Source organism: Monodelphis domestica, chromosome 8 (assembly GCF_027887165.1).
Source record: "Monodelphis domestica isolate mMonDom1 chromosome 8, mMonDom1.pri, whole genome shotgun sequence".
NCBI lineage: Eukaryota > Metazoa > Chordata > Mammalia > Didelphimorphia > Didelphidae > Monodelphis > Monodelphis domestica.
Window position 1 is genome coordinate 34312343 of NC_077234.1, and position 20913 is coordinate 34333255.

Genomic DNA, 20913 nt, shown 5'->3' on the forward strand with positions numbered 1-20913 from the left:
AACTTCTGAGGAGTTTACTCACATTTGGCCTCTGTCAGTCTTCAACCACATTTTCCACAAGTTTTTGCCCTCCTCCCTGTACCACTAACACATTGAAGTCATGGATTTTCTCATCCAGTTTGCCATAGAATTTTTCTCCTATTTTATTTTCTTCAGATGCTGGCATTTAAGTTCTAGTCATCTTCCTGGTGGCCCATTTGCTTTTATTCATTGTGAGACATGCATGATGCCATCACTAAATGTCCTAGAAAAGCATGTTTCTCGTTGCCATGGCATAAAATCAACCATGCTACAGTGTAGAATGGACATTAGTCTACTCCAACTCCCACATTGTATAGATGAGGAAGCAGAAGGTCAGAAAGGCTAATTGACTTGCTTATGGTCATGCATAACCATAGCTTCCAAGGTGGATTTGAACTCAGGTCTTCCTTAACACCAAGTGCTTTTTTTTTTTTTGCTTCTCTGAGGAGAACCTATTGGTTATCTTTCTATTTAGCTTCATATTCTTTTCTTTCAATTTAATTTATAATGAGGATTTCAGGGTTCATGTCAATTTTTCCAGGTATATATCAACTCTAGCATTGAACATTGAATACCAAGAATTATTAACTTATTGTTTGTAGCTAATCTAAAATTTTTATACCTCTTACTCCCTTTTATGTCATTTCTACCCTCATAGCAAAAACCAACATGGTGGCCAAATAATACTGAGGGCCATTTTATGTGTTTTTGTTTCATGATTCATCACCATGGCCTCCCAAATTCTATATAAACTTCTATATATGATTTGTTGGTGGACCTCTACCTACAAACTAGGCTGAGTCTTGGACAGCACATAAGATCATAGACTATGGAGGTGGATAGACTTCCCATGGCCACCTCTGCTTCCCATTTTATAGACACAAAGACGGAGCCCAAAGAGTCTATGTCACTTGCCCATGGTCACATAGACACTAAACATCAGAGGTGCCAATGTTCTTTCCATTATATGAAATAAGTCTGTCATGAGGCCATATTTGAATGTTTTCTAATTTAATATTTAGTTCAGTTCAGCAAGTTTCTACATAAGCACTGTTCTAGACCCTGAAGATAAAGGACAAACAAGAAACTATCTTTATCTCCAGAGCTCTTATATTTTACTAGAGAGATGCATGCAGCAAGTAAAATCAAAATAAGACCAAATAAATAAAAAATATGGGTGTTGGAAGAGGGAGAGCATTAAGAATTGGTGCCATTAGCAAAGCCCTTGCATATGAGATGTCACATGAGCTGAGCCTTGACAGGAGAGCCAGGGATTTCAAGAGGTGATCGTCAGGAGGGAGACCATCATAGACATGGGAAACAGTCTGAACGGGTCTGGAGACAGGCCATGGGGTCTTCGGGAGGGGAACAGAAAGTAGGCCAGTTTGTTGGAATGGGGAAGACAGGTAATCTGAATGATGGATTTCCCAGGTGAAAGCCAGGAGAAGTAGTCAATCCTACAATTAAGAGCAGAGACATTATCCAAGAGCCTACTGGATTTTTTTTTTAAATTAAGATTTTTTTTTCATTTTAAGTTTTAATATTGGGCTGATGACTGTTTCATGTTAAATAACTGTCAACAAAGTACTCTGTATTTATTTACATATATACCTATTTATACATGTATACATATACAAATAGATTAATGATATTAATTAGTTAATCAATAATTTTTAAAAATAGCTAAGTAGTACAGTGGGTACAGATAGAGGGCTGGCCCCAGAATTGGGAAAATCTAGTTTCAAAGCCAGCCTCAGACACTGTGTGATTTGGGACAGTTCACATAAGCTCTTTGCCTCAGTTTCCTCATCTGTAAAATGGAGACCTACTTCACAGGGTTGTTGAGGATCAAATGAGATAATATTTGCAAAGTGATTACTGGCATATAATAGGTGCTTAACTAATGGCTCTCTTCCCTGCCCATTGAAAAAACTTTTTATTAAGCTCTTGCTTAATAATGATAATTCTTGATAACAATGATAATTAATGATAATAAAAAATAATGATGTTAATCATTGTGAAGCACTTGCTACGTGCTGGGAATACAGACAGAAAAGTGAGAAAGTCCCTTTTCTCACAGATTTTACGCTCCACACACTCCATATGCAGGCATACCAATTTAAAATATAGAGAACAAAGAAAGACACAAACCCGTTTTGCTCCAGATTTTATTATTATACATGCAAATATTTACTCATCTATAAGGACTTGTCAGCACGTGGTCTGTGTGTCATCTGGAGAGCAGCCCGCTTCTTTTTGTATAAACTCATCTCTAGGTTGGCTGAAGGGTGATGGATTTTTTTGGTCCCAACATCTTACAAACACTCCCTCCTGAACTGTAGAGGAGCTGTCATCGGTCTTGGCAAGGGGAAGCCACAGAATCCTGGAGTCATGAAATACTCCTATCCACACATTTAAATTTGTCGTTTTTTTTCACTTGTTATTCTTTTTTTAAAAAATGACTCAATGGTCTTTGGAAAAACATATGGCGTTTTTTAATGATAATGCTACAAACAGTACATTAATAAGTCTTTCATGTTTTCATTGCTTTGAATAATTCTCCTTGAAACCAAGCAAGCCATAGAGCGCCAAAGAATTCGTGTTGAAGGTCACCCAGAAAATAGTCAGGAGATAGGATGGTTTATAAGGCATAAGCAATAGACCCTATTGGCATCCACCCATTGTCCAGAGAATAAGAAGGCCGCCATTTTGTTCTGAGGCTCTCCCATGGAGGAGGAGATGGGAAGATCGGGACAACATTTGCCCAAGGTGGGGATGCGTGGAACTGAAAAGCGATAGACCCTATTGGCATCCTCCCATTGTCCAGAGAATAAGAAGGCCGCCATTTTGTTCTGAGGCTCTCCCATGGAGGAGGAGATGGGAAGATCGGGACATTTGCCCAAGGTGGGGATGCATGGAACTGAAAAGCGATAGACCCTATTGGCATCCTCCCATTGTCCAGAGAATAAGAAGGCCGCCATTTTGTTCTGAGGCTCTCCCATGGAGGAGGAGATGGGAAGATCGGGACAACATTTGCCCAAGGTGGGGTTGCGTGGAACTGATTATCCTTGGACCAAGGCAGGTAGAGTTAAGAAGCATTTATTAAGCACCCACCCACAGCTCCATAGGACACACTGGAGATACTAAGAAAAAGGCACTTTAAGAAGCTGGTGTCCTACATCACGGAGGAATGCTGAGAAAGACTCCTTGTGGAAGGTGACGTTTCTGCTGAGACTTGAGGGAGTCCAGGAGGCAGCCCTGAGAGGAAGGACAATGTTATGGGAAAGGAAGACAGCCGGGGAAAATGCCTGGAGTCAGAAGATGGAGGAGCGTCTCGTGCAAGGAATAACAAGGAGGCCGGTGCAGGAAACCCAGAGTGTTGGAAGAAATAGCCATTATCAGTGAGATCGTAGAACTATGGAGATAGCCACAGAACAGCCTCCTGCCCTGGGCTGTCGTGCCCTGTGCCAAGGGCCTTCAGCTTTCATTTTTTCTTGCTACGACGAAGAATAAGAGACCTTTCGATGATTACTTGCAGTATAGTATTTGCCCGATGGACCGTGGCACCCCACCCCATTCGTGAAAGTGATTTTCCCATTCTCTTTGTTGTCCATTGATGAAGAACTCCTCGGATTTCTACCTTGACTTAGATGTTAATTATATGTTTCAAAATCCTGTGCCCTGTTAAGAATCACTTATGCGTAACTCTGGAAAGAGAATTGGATGCATGGAGTTGCTCCAGGGGGCAGAATATTGTTTTGGAGACCTTGGGAAGAAATCTGAAGAGGGAGTTCACTTAGCACCGAGACATCTTTCCCCCGTGTATGCAAACAAAAGAAGTCCGAGCGCTGGACGTTATTCGTCCCAGATGGAGTTCCAAACTTGGCTCCTTGCCCCCTTCTGATGTCATGGTCTGTAAACGGGCCCCAGAGTGAGGGAGATGTGCATGGAATCGGCTGCGGGTTCACGTAGCATCCTGGTGGCGGAGAAGGAGAGGATGAGCCTCTTGGAAAATCTTGGGTCACAATTTCCCATTTGCTGTCTGCCCAGAACGGGGCCGGTTCCGAGTTTGGCCTCGGTGCAGAAAGAGGGGGGAGACCTGGAACGGGCCATCCCGAGGGGGGAGTCTGGGCGTCTGGGCCGACCTTGGAGGCCATCGATGCTGTCCATTTCCAGATTCTATCAGCTCTGAAATCAGCGAGCCCAAGTCTGTTTCAGGGAACACTCTGGGACGGCACTTTGTGTGTATTGGCCCGGAGTCCTTCCTCTGTGTACCCATCCTCGAGCACTCTCTGTACTGAAAGACTCAGCTGGGTCATTGGGTTAGAACTTCCCGGTCCCAGAACCGCCCTCTGATTTGGGCTCTGAGGGACTGTCAACCAGCCACTCTGGGCTCCCTCAGTTTCTCTCTCTGTAAAATACAGAGGATTCCCCTGATAATCTCAGAGGGCTTTTCCAGTTCTAAATTCAGGATGCCATGAGCCCATTCCTGTGCCTTCTGAAACCGTGCAGGCCTCGCCACATGTATGTCAAAGGCCATGGTTTGCTGCCCCGAGGCAGAGAGCTCTTTGCAGAATTCAGACTCATCGAAAGAACGTTTAGCTTGGGAGGTCAGGAAAAACTAGGTTTAAATCCTCCTTCTAAGAACAACTCCAAGAACAATAAAGAAGATGATACTAGCTGGAATGTATACCCTTTGGGATTTGCAAAGGGCTTCACACAGTCGCTCCTTTGTTCCTCTGTGCCACGGGCAGACTGCCTGCCCCCCAATCTCCTTGGCTACAGAACGGGGATCCCTGTACCTTACGGTGGTTGTGAAGTTGAGATAAGATGAGGTGGGACAGGTGTGTCCTAGGCCTTCAAATGCTCCAGGTAGTCCAGGTCTGTGATTAAAACAAAACCATCGGTTCAGTCTTTGTGCTTTGGAAATAGAGCATTCTCCACATGGCGGGGATGGAAGGGGATGGGGGCTCGGAGCTCAGCGATGGATGGTAGCTGATCCGAATCCTGGACCTTGGATTCAGGCTCAGAGATCTCCTTTAAGCACAGGGTCTCGGGCATCTCAGTTAATTCTGACACCCTTTCCCAGGCTTTTAATTAGGAGCCGTTTGTCAGGGTGATCCAAACACTTCTGCAGATGGGAAGCCTGTGTATGGGGGTGATGCCAGACTCAAATACAGTCGGATCTTTTGGGGAAAGACATACTAATTTAGAAAACCACAAGTTAACATTATCCGCATTGCATTGTTTTTATTTTGTTATGCATTTTTCTATTGCATCTTCATCCGGTTCTGCCAGCTCTGGGGAGAGTTGAGGGCTTTGTATGGACACCTTTAATGTAGAACACAAATTTTTTTAATATCACGAACCCCATTTAGAAGCCTCTGAATGCCTTCTCAGAATATTGTTTTTTAAATACATAAGATAAAATACAGAGGATTACAAAGGAAACCGATTATGTTGAAATAAAGGTATCAGAATATTAAAAACAAAACAAAAACCCAAGCTCACGGCGCCCCAAGGTGGGAATCTAAGGTACAGGGGCATCTAGGCTCAGAGCCACGAGTTTGAACCCCAGTTTTTTTTTTTTTTTTTTTTTGCTGAATTCCTTGCGTGGTCTTGGGCCAGCCAGTCAGTGTCTCTCTAGGTCTCTTCTCACTCTTCATCTGGAGAGCTACAAAGGAGATGAAACTGCTGGTCACTTCCATTCTGGGACCTGGACAGAATATAGTCATGAGTCTGGTCAAGAGTTGGGAAGCTTTTCAGGCTGAAAAATCTAAAAGTAGGTAAGCGGTGACTGGCTCAAATTTTATTACAAGCACAAAACAGGAGTCCAATTGAACGAAAAATTTCCTTTAAGATCCAAGAACTGAAACCACGTTGTGGCCTGTCCTCTCCCCAGGATGAGGTGTGAACCTGTGTGACTTGGTTTTCCAGACTTGTTCTGTTTTGAGCTCTTTCTCCAACTCAGAATCGCTAAACTTGAACCAAAAGTTTTAGCCTAACAAATACAGCTGAGAAGTGAGCTCTCTCATGAACTTCAGGTCATTTCCCTCCAACCAGACTTTGCCACGTGTTTGCGTGTGATGCGTATACGGATCGAAAATTTCAGATTTTATCACATTATGAGAACCTTTGATAATTTTTTCATTTCTTCAGAAGAAATACCTGATAAACTTTTCCAAGACCTAAAAGGGTGTTCCTGTTCTGCTGAGTGGATCTTGTAAAACCATGGCATGTTAGGTATCTTTTGAGATTCTCTTTTCCCAGGATCTTGACCATTTTTGTCATGGATCTCTTAGTCCTTAACTTAGGACCTTACTGAAGTCTGAGCGACCCTAAGCACAATAAGGCTTTAAATGCAAAAAATAAAATAGGAAATTCGTTATGTTGAAATGTAATGCCAAAATATCTTTATACTGAAATATGCTATCAAAATACTTTTAAAAAAGACTAAAGACCCTAAGTTATAAACCTCTCCCCTAATTTTATTTTAAGTCAGAGTCAAAGTTTATTTTTGAATGGTCTTTTTTTATTTGAATTTTTTTATTTAATTACTTTAGAATATTTTTCCATGGTTACATGATTCATGTTCTTCCCTTCCCCTCCTCCCAGCCCTCTCCCTTAGCCCCTCTCATCTTATTAATACCAGATAGGCAGAATCACTTGCTTAAGATCATTTGTCTAGTTTGTGGCAAAGCCCAGACCCAACCATCCTGTTGCTCTAGGAGTGAGGCTATTGGAGAAGGTGGAAGGTGATGAAGCTTTGTAGACCTCCTTGGTCTGCCTTAAAGGGATGAAGTTATTATTTTTTTTAATCTGCTGCAAAACCCCATTTCCCAATAATACCAGAATGTCAGCCAGCCTTAGACTGTACATTATTTTCCTGTGAATAACTCCTTCAGATTATTCAGGGAATAAAAGGAACCTTTTTCTTTGTCGAATAAGACATTAATAATGTAGATCATTTTCGTGTAGCCAAAATAAGGTGGAGGATTGAAAAAAAAATTGTCTTGGATAATCTGAATAAAACCCAAACCCTCTGACATCTTGAGCTTGTTGGTTTGGTTCTGGGGTCTCTTTTCACAATAGAAGTGATGTGAATAAAGCACTCTGACTTGGCCGCCATATATGTGAAGAACAAGCCAGAAGCTTGGCTAATGACCAAGTGTGGAGCATGGGCCGGAGACCCACATTCTCGGTCAGTTGCAACAGCAGGAACATTACTCCATGACCAGTGTAATTTCATTCAGCCACTAAAGCGTACATCTACTATATCTATGTTTACATCTACATTTACATTAGAAAGTGAACTTCAGGAAGGCAGGGGCTGTCTTTTCACCTTCCTATTGTGAAGATGGGATTCACTCCCCCCTGACCACTTTTAGATTTAATCACCTTCTGGTTAATTAAATTATTTTTCCAATTTATTAATTTATTAATAAATTCAAATTAATTAATTAATTAATTGAAAATTTAAATAACTGATTGATTAAATTCATTTAAAGAGTTAATTAAATTAAAGTCACCAGAAAGTGATTAAATCTGAAAGTGGGCAGGGGAGAGTGGATCCCACCTTCACACTTGGTATCCCCAACCCTTAGCACGGTGCCCTGTACACAGGAGACAATTCATAAGTGTTTGTCCACTTGGCTTGTCATATCTTCTACATTTTGTCTGGTGCACTTACTGCATCCTCCCATTACTGTGGTAGTGTTTGTGATTTTCCAGGCTTTTGTCTCCCTAATAGAATTTTTATGCCCACATTTTCCACCAGAAAGTCGAAGTAAGAATTATCCACAAGAGGGGGGGGGGGCCTATTCCTGTGAATTTGTAAACTTTTCACTTTGGAAATCCATTTACTTGGCAGATTGTACCCTTTTAATTACATCCAGATCATTCCTTGAAAATGGGAGGTGTTTGGGGAATGTGCAAGATTAAAATTGATTACTTTGCGGGAATTTGTTCCCCAAAATGCATTTCCCCACTTACTGGGTGACGTCTTTGCTGAGGAAATTCCTCTCCAATGAGATCATAAAAGCCATTCACATAAAAGAGCCAAGGTCTTTCTTCAGTCCCCGAGGAATGGTCCTGGAGTTGGCTCTGGTGCCCTTCCTTTGTGCTCCTTTGCTCAGAGAATTCCGGTGCTAAAAGGCACCTAAACGATCCCTTCTTGACCTCATTTTCTCAAGTTCTATGTTCTCTTCTCGCCTCCCACGAGCGACAAAAACCCAGGCACCATCTCTTGCACTTAATAGATGATTAATACATCAGTGCTTGTTGATTGATTGATTGAAACAAAGTGGGGGGAAATCAATGACTTGGACGAAAAGGGCTGAGATTCCAATCCATCATCACTAGCTTCTGCATTGCGTACAATCCGTGTCTGGGGGGACACCCCGAAGAAGACGCAGCACTCGGCAGTCTTGTGCCTAGTTTTGTAAGGCAAAGGCTTGGATTTGCACAACACCCCCCTTTCTTCAATTTTCATCTGGAAAAAGAGGGGATTGAAGGCTGGGCCTGTGGCTGCCTGTATCTCATGACCCATTTCTATCTGTTTTAGTTAAAATCATATTTAGTACATGAAAAAAAGCTTCTCTAGTAACACTTTTTTTTTATTGAAAGTGTATTATTATGGAAAGCGCAGGAATCCATACCAGCCAGCTAATAATTCTTGGTGGAAGAGTCGTACTTGGAGTGTAGGTCATTCTGTTGACTAATGCAGCCTAGATGATTTCATGGGAAAGTCATTTCCCCTTACAAAGATGTCATCTTAGAAGCCGGTCTATTGGTTCTCCATCAGGGTAGGCACATGGTGACTGAGTCCTTGTGGAATAATTGGTCCCCTGGAGACTATCTTCATTTTTTTTTTCTTGGTGCTTAGCACAGAGCCTGGCACACAGTAGGCACCCAATAAATGTGAATTGACCGACATAATTTATAATCCTAGATTCCGTCACTGGAAGGGGCCCCAGAGGCCAGTGATTCGTCTCTTCCTTTTTCAGATGAGGAAATCGAGTCCCAGAGAACTAAGTGGCTTGTCCAGGGTTATACATTTGACAACGCTCAGGACTCTGTTGGAGAGGACTTTCTTGAGTCATTTCCCGAGTTGGTGGAGACCCTCTTTCCTTGATGCTCTGCCTCTGGGACCACCCATTCGAATCATGGCTATGAAGAATTCTCTGTATGGGACCGGCTCATACCAGGAAAGGGCTCGGCTCGGGCCACCCAGGAAAGATCTTCCCAGGGCTCGTCGGTTAATTTTCTGAGTCACAGGACTTTTATTTTTAGAATCGAAAGGAAACTTGAAGTTGATCTCTGAGATAGCCAGTGACTTTCCTGGGTCACAAAAGCAAAGCCAATGGCATTAGGCAGGACTTGAACCCAGCCTTTCAGAGTTTCCAACCTGGTACTTTTCTCACCAGATCAAATTATCTGGTTAAGAAGGTCATGATTTTATTTAAAATCTGGAAGATACAATGAGCACAACTGCCTTCAAGGCTTTCAGTGGTATTGAAAGTTGTGTGTTTTATGGAGATGGACTTAGAATTAGATGGGAATGAATCTTGCACCTTATTCACTCATTGGACAGATAATTTTCAAGCCCATCCATTGTGCTAAATAGTAGTGTATTCGTTCATTAAATGCCTCCTTGTGCTAGGTGCTTGCCAGGCACTGGAGTTGAGCAGGTGATGGGAATTAGGCAGCATCCTTTCCTCCCTGTTGGAGGAAGATGCTGGTGTCTTGAGCTTGGTACCCAGCCTGCCTCAGTGGACAACGGAAGAATAGCTCTTCACAAGTTGAATTTGGGAGAGATGTCACTAGGCAGCACTTCCACTGAAAAAGATCTGAGGGTTCCAGTGGCCTGGAATTTCATAATCACTCAGCAGAATGTCAAAGCAGCTAATGCCTCTTGGGGCTACATAAATAATCAGTACCAAGGAGGAAGGAAGAGTTTGTTTCACTGGCTTCTGCCCTGATCAGCCTTTACCTAGATGTATCCAGGCTTGGGCACCACATTTTTAAAAGGGACCTCCTAGGGTGAGGTAACTAGAAGGAGGAGAGACTCAAGGATTCTGTAGAGAATGACTATTGGGCCAGAGAATGAGATTATTGATCTATGGGATCTTAGGCTAGTCATTTAACCTCTGTATGCCTCAGTTTCCTTCTCTGTAAAATGAAGGCATTAGATTACAGTGGGGGTCCTTAGCTTTTGTGTCTGGGACCCCTGTGGCAGTCTGGTGAAGCCTGCGAACCCCTTTTTACTTAGGTTTTTTTTAAGTACCTAAAATAAAACACATGGGGCTGCCCTAGAAACCAGTCCTATTGGAATAGTTCCCAGATCCCAGGTGAAGACCCTTTGGCACTCTACAAGGACCCTGTGGCCCTGTCTAGCTCAAGAGAGTGGCTTTCTTTAGTTTGGAGAAGAGAAACCTCGGGAGGATCCAGAGGACTGTCGTGTTATTGATTGCTGCCTGGACTGATAAAAGCATTTATTAAATGCTTCCTTTCTGTAAGCATTGATGTCACTGGCGGTGCAGACCCTGAAGGGAGCAGAAGGAAGTTCGAAGGGGCAGAGCTATTTTGGAAAGGGAAATCGTGTGTCCACTTTAAAAAGTGACGCCACACCATGTCAGAGAAGGCTTGTCTCCTATTCCGTGTTTCTTGATGTTTTTGTCATTATTACCATTTTATGTCATTTCCTGATTAAAAGTGAAATGTTTTTAAAAAGCAATTTAGTCTTGCACTGCTTACAAGTCCAAGGTACCCAACTACCATTGGGTAGATGCTGTGGCTTGAGATTTCTCTTTTTTACCTTCACCTTCTCTCTTGGAATCCATGCCAAGTGTTGGTTCCAAGGCAGAAGAGCACTCAGGGCCAGGCCATTGGGCTTAAGTGACTTGTTCAGGGTCACACCGCTAGGAAGGGTCTTGAGGTCAGATTTGAACCCAGGACCTCTTGGCTTGAGATTGAATGGGGGAAGAACTTCGTCACACTTCTGTAGGTCATTTTATGGGGAAGTGTGATCCAGGGACGTTCCTGGGTGATGTTGGGACGGATCTCTCTGGACCTCGCAGTCTTCTTCTGCCAAATGAGGAGGGAGAACTAGATGATCCAATGCCAGCTTTACATCTATTATCCTTTTAGAATGTCTACCATGGAGAGGGTCAGAGTAAAGGATGATGATTCATTTGCAGGAAAATGGTCACCACTAGAGCATCCAGCTGGTTCAGTGGATCGAGAGCCAGGTCCTGGGTTCAAATCCAGATTCTGGGCCCGTTATTTCCCCTCAGTTGACTAGTCCTTACTGCTCTTCCATCTTAGAACCAATATTAATTCTTAGACAGAAGTTAAGGATTTAAAAAAAAAATCAAAAGAAAATGGTCACAACTGCTGGGGCTCCGACCTAGAAAATACTCGCAGTTCAAGGTGTGTTGGGGCTTGGAAGAACTCCTGTATCCCGTGTTGGTAGACAAGGATGAAGAGGATGCTTTGGATGTCGGCGGGGCGTCCGTCTCTCATTCCCACCAGCTTCCATCTTGGTTTGTGGACTTAAGGTTTCCTTTGTCTAGAACCCGTGGCTCCTTTCACTGTGCCTTTCTCGGGAGTCCTTCTGGGGCCTCTCCATGTGGGCTCCTTCCCTCTTTCCACATCGCCATCTCCTTTCATCTTCTCTTCCATCCCTCTCATCTCAAACGAGTTTTCTAAGGTTCCCCGATTCGCTCCATCTCCCTCCTCCCTCCCCTCTCCCCTCCCAGAGCTGACAAGCCATCCACCAGGGGATGCATGTTGGACAGAACCTTTACCAAAGGCAGGCGAAGGAGGGTAGACGGCCTGGGTCACTGTCTAGCCTCCCTGCCAGTCTGTCCTCTGCACCCCGTCCCATCCCCGCTAGCAGTGACTGCCGCACTCCCACGTCTCTCTACCCCTACCTAGCCACTTGATTGTTGGGGTTTTTTTAGTGCTTGGCACATGATAAGCCTAAAAGTGCTCCTTCATTCATTCATTCATTCGTTCGTTCATTCATTCATTCATTCATTCATTCATTCACTGGAACAGTCTTCACAGTCCACTGTTGACGATTTGGAAAAGATGGCGGTGGGAATGCTTTGGGATGGGGCCTGGACAGAGAGACGCTGTTTGTTCCAGTCTGATATAGAAGAGAACTTATAATTGTCTGCTTTTCAGCAAAGCAGAGTCTTGTGGATGGGGGAAGGTTAATTGCTAACAAGGCTTCTCTGACTCATCCAACCCAGGCCTTGTGTTCCAGGGCCTGCTGTTGGCTCATTCATGCCTGTTTTTAGGGAAATGTGGGTCACCGGACTGATGTGCATGCAGTGTTTTTTTCTCCTTTTTCCTTTTCCTTCTCCTTTTCCTTCCCCCTCTCCCTCTCCCTCTCCTTCCCCCTCTTCCTCTCCCTCTTCCTCTCTCTGTCCCTCTCCCTGTCCCTGTCCCTGTCCCTGTCCTCTCCTCTCCTCTCCTCTCCTCTCCTCTCCTCTCCTCTCCTCTCCTCTCCTCTCCTCTCCTCTCCTCTCCTCTCCTCTCCTCTCCTCTCCTCTCCTCTCCTCTCCTCTCCTCTCCTCTCCTCTCCTCTCCTCTCCTCTCCTCTCCTCTCCTCTCCTCTCCTCTCCTCTCCTCTCCTCTCCTCTCCTCTCCTCTCCTCTCCTCTCCTCTCCTCTCCTCTCCTCTCCTCTCCTCTCCTCTCCTCTCCTCTCCTCTCCTCTCCTCTCCTCTCCTCTCCTCTCCTCTCCTCTCCTCTCCTCTCCTCTCCTCTCCTCTCCTCTCCTCTCCTCTCCTCTCCTCTCCTCTCCTCTCCTCTCCTCTCCTCTCCTCTCCTCTCCTCTCCTCTCCTCTCCTCTCCTCTCCTCTCCTCTCCTCTCCTCTCCTCTCCTCTCCTCTCCTCTCCTCTCCTCTCCTCTCCTCTCCTCTCCTCTCCTCTCCTCTCCTCTCCTCTCCTCTCCTCTCCTCTCCTCTCCTCTCCTCTCCTCTCCTCTCCTCTCCTCTCCTCTCCTCTCCTCTCCTCTCCTCTCCTCTCCTCTCCTCTCCTCTCCTCTCCTCTCCTCTCCTCTCCCCTCCCCTCCCCTCCCCTCCCCTCCCCTCCCCTCCCCTCCCCTCCCCTCCCCTCCCCTCCCCTCCCCTCCCCTCCCCTCCCCTCCCCTCCCCTCCCCTCCCCTCCCCTCCCCTCCCCTCCCCTCCCCTCCCCTCCCCTCCCCTCCCCTCCCCTCCCCTCCCCTCCCCTCCCCTCCCCTCCCCTCCCCTCCCCTCCCCTCCCCTCCCCTCCCCTCCCCTCCCCTCCCCTCCCCTCCCCTCCCCTCCCCTCCCCTCCCCTCCCCTCCCCTCCCCTCCCCTCCCCTCCCCTCCCCTCCCCTCCCCTCCCCTCCCCTCCCCTCCCCTCCCCTCCCCTCCCCTCCCCTCCCCTCCCCTCCCCTCCCCTCCCCTCCCCTCCCCTCCCCTCCCCTCCCCTCCCCTCCCCTCCCCTCCCCTCCCCTCCCCTCCCCTCCCCTCCCCTCCCCTCCCAGCTGTGTGACCCTGGGCAAGTCACTTAACCCTATTACCTAGCCCTTACCACTCTTCTGCCTTGGAAGCGATACACAGTATTGATTCGAAGGTGCAAGATAAGGGTTTAAAAAAAATTTTAAATACAACTAATAGGAGAGGGTGGTCATCTCCCTGCCCCCTTTAATAAGAAACAACTCTCCTGGCCTGTTGGGTTGGTGCCAGAGCCAAAGGATCGCTCGTCCTTGGATGATGAGGCATTTAGCCATTATTGGTTAAGAAAGATTGAATATGAGGATGCCGGGATTGGGGCTGATTTGCCAGCTCCCTGATAGATTGCAATCTGGTTGCCCAGGCAACTCACCAGTGTGAGCATTAGAGTAACCAAAAGCTCACAGTCGAGGGTTGTTGGGAGATGCTGGGTTGAAAGCTTTCTCCCCCAGCCCTTCCTGAGCTCCTTGGAGAAATGTGGTCACCTGAGGGGAAAGAGGGCTCTCGGGGAGCCTGGGGGACTCACTGCCTCCCTGGATGGCACTTGGAATGTGGCTCCTTCTGTGAGCAATAGATCAGGGAACAGCTGCTGATGGTCTGCTGGGGAAAGAATGCACCAAGACAGAAGCCCACTAGAATGATGAGGTTGGGAAGGACCCAAGGCAGGCATGAGACAGATAATTCTATCTAGTGGATGCCCATTTGTAAGACATTGGATAATATTGTTGGAATCAGATGATATATCATCTTTTAGATGGTCTAAGCCATCTTCTCTTCATTTTACAGAAGGGGAAACTGAGGCCCACGGTGAGAGGCAACTTGATGGAGGTCATGTTCGTCATGGCACCATGATGGTAGATACTCTGTAGCTATTGGGAGCTCCCATAATGGAAGTGACAAATTCTTGGCTCTTTTTGGTGCAAGTACAAAAACAAGATAAAAAAGCTACAAATGGGCTCTGTCCACAGTGCTTGTGTATTCTCCTGGAGAGAATATTTAAGCTGAGGTACATGTCCAAGGGTCCCTGAATTGGGTGAGAAATAAAAAGACACCTTTATTTTTATTGACCTCTAACTGAAGTTGGGCTTCCTTCTGGGAAGGGCTCCCTAGACTCCCCCAGACAGCCGCTCCCCCCACCCCCCGGCTCCCCCCTTAAGTTAATAGTCCTTGGACTAGAGGAGGTAGCCAACATACGTGACACCTAAGAGATCATTGGGGAGGGAAGGAGAAAGCACAAACAGTCACGAGGAATCCTTTTTAAAAGCTGCGAAGTCTGCCTTGGTGGGGAGGACATCTCACCCAGAAAATTCCCTGCGATTGCAAAATTCCAAGTTCTTTGTATTTATTAGGTGAGTTCCACTGTCTATTAAAAATAAACATTCATCCGAGATGTGATCGCCATATAAAAGGAAAGCATTAAAAAGTAATTACAAAAATTTAGACTTGGGGAAGCCACTCCAAGAGTTTTAATTTCTTCTAGTTTCTTAAAAAAAAAAATGCTCGGGGGCAGCTGGGTGGCTCAGTGGATTGAGAGCCAGGCCTAGAGACTGGAGGTCCTAGGTTCCAATCTGGCCTCAGACACTTCCCAGCTGTGTGACCCTGGGCAAGTCACTTGACCCCCATTGCCTAGCCCTTATCACTCTTCTGCCTTGGAGCCAATACACAGTATTGATTCCAAGATGGAAGGTAAGGGTTTTTATTTTTTAAAAAATGCTCATCTTCTGTCTTAGAATTAATTAATTAATAGAATTGGTTTAAGGCAGAAGAGCGGTGAGGGCCAGGCAGTTGGGGGTAAGTGACTTGCCCAGGGTCACACTCCAGGACCTGTCCTCTCCAAGCCTGGCTCTCTCTCTCCATGGAGCCACTTAGCTGACCCCCAGTCTTCAGGTAGATGGCGAGGCAGGAAAGTAGGTGGTGCAGTGGGTAGAGCATGGGGCCACAGTCTGACTTCAAACCTGGCTTCAGACACTTACTAGTTGCGTGTGTGACCCTGAATAAGTCACTTGACCCTATTTGCCTCAGTTTCCTCCTATAAAGTGAGCTGGAGAAGGAAATGGCAAACCACTTTGTTATCTTCACTGTGTGCCCCTGGGCAAGTCATTTAGTCCTATTTGCCTCCTTTTTGTCATCTGTAAAGTCAACTGGAAAAGGAAATGGCCAACCACTACCATGTCTTTGCCAAGAAAACCCCAAATGAGGTCATGAAGAGTTGGTCATGCCTGAAATGAATGAACAGCAACAGGAAGGCAGATTATAAACTTGGGGCTGAAAGAGACCTGAGAGACTGGTAGGTTGGAAATTCCTTGAGGGCAGCGACTGCCTTTTGTTTGTCAACCCCCAGAATTGGGGCCAGTGTCTGGCACATAGTCGGTCCTTAATAAATCAACAGTGACTGATTATTCAAGGCCAAACTCTGTCATTTCCAAGATGAAGCAACAAGCCACAGAGAGTGACTTGTCCAGGGTCACATCGTCTTGTAGGCACTGAGGCCCCCTGCTCCAGAGCCAGTGTTCTTTCTCCCTGTTCTTGCCCTCCGTCATTCAAGAGTAGTCACAGTAGTCACAAACAGAGCATCGAAAGCCTGACGATGTAAGCCCATCATTTTGTGGCTGTGAAGTCTAGGAGGATGACAGCTTGTTGTAAGCATCCATAGAGGTCAGACCCAAAGGGAGTCCCAAAAAAAGCCTCGGGTTTCCCCTAAAATGCCTTGTCCCTACTTCTCCTTTCCCCATCCCCCTGAAAAAGAAAGAAGCTTCTTCTTTCATTTCTATTTCCATCAGTCCAGTGCCATTCTATTGATAGCCAATCAGTCCTTGCTGTGAATGAATGTGGTAAATGATTCAGAGAGGGAAAAGAAATGGATTTTCCAAATGTGAGTCAGGAATGAAAATGGAAGAATGACATGACTCTGTTTTCCACGGAAGCATTTATTATACAAGTGGGATCCTGGGTGGAATTAGCTTTCATCAATATTTCTTGAAGTCCTCACTATAATCTGGAAATAACTGTTCGCATTTGGACTTTTTAATTACATGCAACTTGTATTTTCAAACTTTAAATGAGACAGTAGGCTTCCGCCTAATTAGTGTTATATACAGAACCACGTGGTAATTGCTTTAATTGGATGCCAGCTCAAACACGATTATTCCCCAAACTGGTTTTATAGCTCGAATGATCGCTTCTAATTTAGGTTCAAATATAAATCAACCTCCTTTCTTTTTCCTTTAGCTATCTGATGAAAATTCTGACTTTCGATAGGGGAAATAAAGTCATTCGTGTACGGGGGATTGGCCAATGTTCCGTCATTTCATCGTGTGAAATTAAGCCATGGAAATATTATTCTTGGTGTAGGTCAGAAACTTGATGTCTGTGGATAGACTCCTCTGCTCGTTGGTGGTTTGGAATATTTACAAATACTTAGACAATTGGTTTCAGAATTTGAGGATTTAAAAATATGAGTTTGCATGGGGACTTTGTCATAGGTTTATACATTCATAACTAGATGTATGTAGATAGATATAGATAAATGATAGACAATTCAATAGACAATAGATGATAACTAGATGTTTAGACAGTGAATGGATAGATGAAATTTTTTGTCTATATAGAGGGGGGAGAGAGGATGGGAAGGGGAGAGAGAGAGAGAGAGAGAGAGAGAGAGAGAGAGAGAGAGAGAGAGAGAGAGTTCTTGGATAGCTAGCTAGATGGGAGAGGAGAGAGAGGGAGAGGGACCCAAACAACTAAGCTACCCAAGAACATCATTACATAAACCAGACCTACAACATGTATTCTTGGAACCCCCAGCTTCGATTCCTGCTAGATGTTTCTCCTGAATGAGCAGCATGATGTAGGATTCTGGGTTTTCTACATTTCCCCATCTCTGCTTCGTCCAAAAAAGAGATCTCAAGCATCTTTGGCCATTTGGTCACATAACCTTTTAGATGGGATTGGAGACTCCCGTTAGTTTGATTCAGGTTCAGCCTTGTCTGATTTCTAAAACTCTGGTTATGCCCCAGGCTTTGGGTTTATTCAAGATCCTGTGCTTTTTTATACAGCTGTCTGGGGCATAAATCAAAGTAATAAAATGGTTGAAATAATAAAATTTAAAAAAAGTCCAGATGTTTCTAGCATGAAATTGAAATTAATGTTTTATTTTGACAGGTCATTCTGGTTCAAGTTAATCCAGGAGAAAGTTTTACAATCAGGGCTGAGGATGGAACACTTCAGTGCATTCAAGGTAAGGACATTTTGGGTCAATCTCCCAACCAATAGATGACTTCTCCTGTTTATTGCTCTAAGGAAATGGGGGTTTTCGTTGGGTCTTCATATGCTTTTTCAGAAGCCAAAATGTGTATCTTGGATTTTCTCAGTTTCCTTCTGTCAAGGTTCTCAGTGCCTTGGATGAACCATGATATGCAGCCTTGAGAGGGAAACTCTCCTTGAATTGGGTGCTCAGAGCTAGAGGGCTGTTTAAAACAATCAAGAATGGAGAGTATTTGGAGGTGTCTCATGGATCAGGGGATGTGGCAAAAGGTCACTTGAAGATGGAGCGATATTATTTAAACATTTAATGGTTTTTAAAGGGGTGACATATCAGGATACCACATCAGTTTCCCAGTGAGCATCACGATGATGAAAAACAATATTTTTCATTGGCATACCTTTCTGGGAGCATTGGTGGTCTTAATTTCTCTTCTCCAGCATTGTCACGTTCTGGGAAGTGAACCAGAGCTTCTCTTGCCATGTTGAGTGCTGCAGAGGAAATCTAATTAGATTAATCTGGTCCTAGAGCTAGTTTCTAAAGGCTACTGTGTGGGGAGCAATGGAGGGGGGTGCGGGGCTTTGGAGTTGCCACCCGCTTTGGTAGTGATACAAATTATTGCAGAAACTATAAATTTGGCCAATGTGAGGTTATTGATTGGGTTGAAGCCAGAGCTCAGGATGTGATCCCAACACCTTGCTGTGATCCCAATGTTACATAAACAAAGAAGGAACTTCGGAGAATCAGGTTCTTTGAATGAACACAATAGGAACTATCAATTTTTTCTCCCCCCTTCTTGTACCATCCAAAGGCATTTAAAGTCCCTGCTGCTGACCTTGTAGTGGATTTTTCAAATACCCTCTAAGGACACAAAAGGCTGAGGGAAAGAAAGGGGGAAAATTGTGGATTTTAGCTGTCTGGTTTTTTTGTATTTTTATTCCTGTGGATTGAATCAGTCTCCAGTACCTGAAATGAATTATTTCCAAAAACTGGAATGCTTTAATTCTGGTGAACTTTTATAGGAATCACAATATTGCACAGAGTAACACTTGGATCTAATAATGATGATAATAATATTTCTGTCATGTTTTAAGCACTTCATAGATATTATCTCATGTTAGTCTCACAATAGCCCTGGTTGCTATTATTATCTCCATTTGACAGATGAGGAAACTGAGACCTGGTATGTGTAAGTTATTCAAACAGGGTCACCTAGCTCTCCATCCACTGGACCCCCTTTTATGTTGGAACAACTTGGATTTTCTTCAACTTTGAGTTTCTTTCATTATCAGAATTTATTCACTGGGGATTTGATTTAAGGCATAGAGATCAAATTTCTGAATTTCCATTGTTGTGTTAATGGATAGGTCCAGATTCCTATCCTTTCCTTTGCTGGCTGTTTAGAATGGATGGCTGGCATTTTGTCCCGATTATCCCCTTTGGGCCATCGCTGAAGGGAATGGGGACCAGGTGAGGAGGCATCTCAGCCCTCCCAGAAAAATGGGGCTTTCATTTTCCTGGGAGCCTCCTTGATGACAGCAAAGGAAGGAAAACACAGGAAGCTGACAATATGCTGGGGCAGCAGTCTGATTTCTAGTGGAATATTTCTCAATATTTTCCACAAAACATGAATCATAGGATCGCCGAGGGCTGCCGAAAGGTCATGGCGGATCTTCTCATTCTGGGATGAGTTTTACGTGCAGCATTGGAGGCAAAAGCTTCTGCATCCTCCGGGTTAGTCTAAGCCTGCGCCAATGGGGAGCCCCAAGAGTTCCCAAAACTCGGGTGCGAGCCGCTGCCCTCCTGTCTGAGAAGAGGCTCTTTCCCTCCTGACTGCCCCCCTTTCGTGCTGCTTGCACGCCCCTCCCCGCGTCTTTCTTTCTCCAAATCCCCTGCTCACACACCAGCTGTGGCTCCCTCTTTACCAGCTCCTCAGTGCCTTATTATGGGTCTCTCTCTCTAGTATTAGTGGTTTAACACCTCTCATTAAAGCTAATCACCAGAAGCATGGGCATTAACGAGAGGAATTGGGGGCCAGAGACAGCCACTCTGTGTTGTGCCTTATTGGAATGGAAATAAATATTTGGGGTAATTAGGATTAGATTAATTAATAATTAGTTAGGTCCTAGCTGTGTCTTAAAGATAAAAGTCTTATCTTAAAAATAAAGTCACTAAGACGAAGGTTAGGGTCAGATTATGTTTAAGACAGCCAGAATCGAACTAATTATTAATTAATCTAATCCTAATTACCCCAACTATGTATTTCCATTCCAGCAGCCCCCTGGATGGTGGCGTGGGATCGAACATTGAACCTTCACTTTTAGACTTCTTTTGCTCCCTCTGTCTCTTTAAAACCCCTGCTCTGTGTGTGTTTTCCCCATCAGTGTGCTAACTATTGATGAACACTCCACCGAGGTTTTCAGGTCAATAAATAGCACTATTCAAAGTATTGGAGCCCCCCAGACTGATCCGTCCGATTCAGGCTCCAGACTTCCATAGAGAGGGTACCATGTTTTTCCTTCTCTCTTTAGATTGTTACATTTTATTTGGTTCAACGAGAGCTTCTTCCCCAGGGGGAACACGCGAACGAGGGAAGGGAACGACGAGCTGCATTTTTTATGTGTGTGTCTGATAGAACCGTTTCCCCTTGGGACTCCTTTGGGGCTTTGTTGGTGATTTTTGCTTCTGGCCCGTAGATCATTGCAAGGACTGGCTTTCACCAGACTTTGTCCAAGGGGGTTCCATGACACCTAAATGAACACTTCAGGGAAAATAAAAGGCCTTCTGGCTAAGCCTTGACTCTGACGTGGGTTCAGAATTAGGAGCTAAACCAGAGAGAAGGTCATCAAGCAGAGGAGAAACATCAGGCCCCTCTCGGAAGGCTCCCGTCGAAACCCCCGGCCTTGGCTCGGCTCCTTCTTCAGATGGGAAATAAGTGATGTCAGAGCTCTGTTTTGCAAACGGGTGCTGAGTCATATTTCAGCTTTGCACCCCCGGCACCTGCGTGTTTCGTGACTTGACTGGCAGCCTTGTTGGGTTTGAACGGGCCTCCTTTAACCACAGAGAAACCCGGCAGAGAGGGCCCTGCTGTCGGACGCCGCCGAGCGGGACCCCGGGTTGGGGGTTGTTTTTTTTAAATTATT

The 20913-nt window shown here is 45.0% G+C and overlaps 1 protein-coding gene across 1 annotated transcript in view; it reads left to right on the top strand.

Annotated features, from left to right (window-relative positions):
* FNDC3B (fibronectin type III domain containing 3B) overlaps positions 1-20913 on the top strand; it is a 323317-nt gene that overhangs the window by 102425 nt on the left and 199979 nt on the right. The window contains exon 3 of the mRNA XM_056806864.1: positions 17671-17746. Within this exon, the coding sequence (XP_056662842.1) occupies positions 17671-17746 (76 nt within the window). The remainder of the gene's footprint in view (positions 1-17670; positions 17747-20913) is intronic.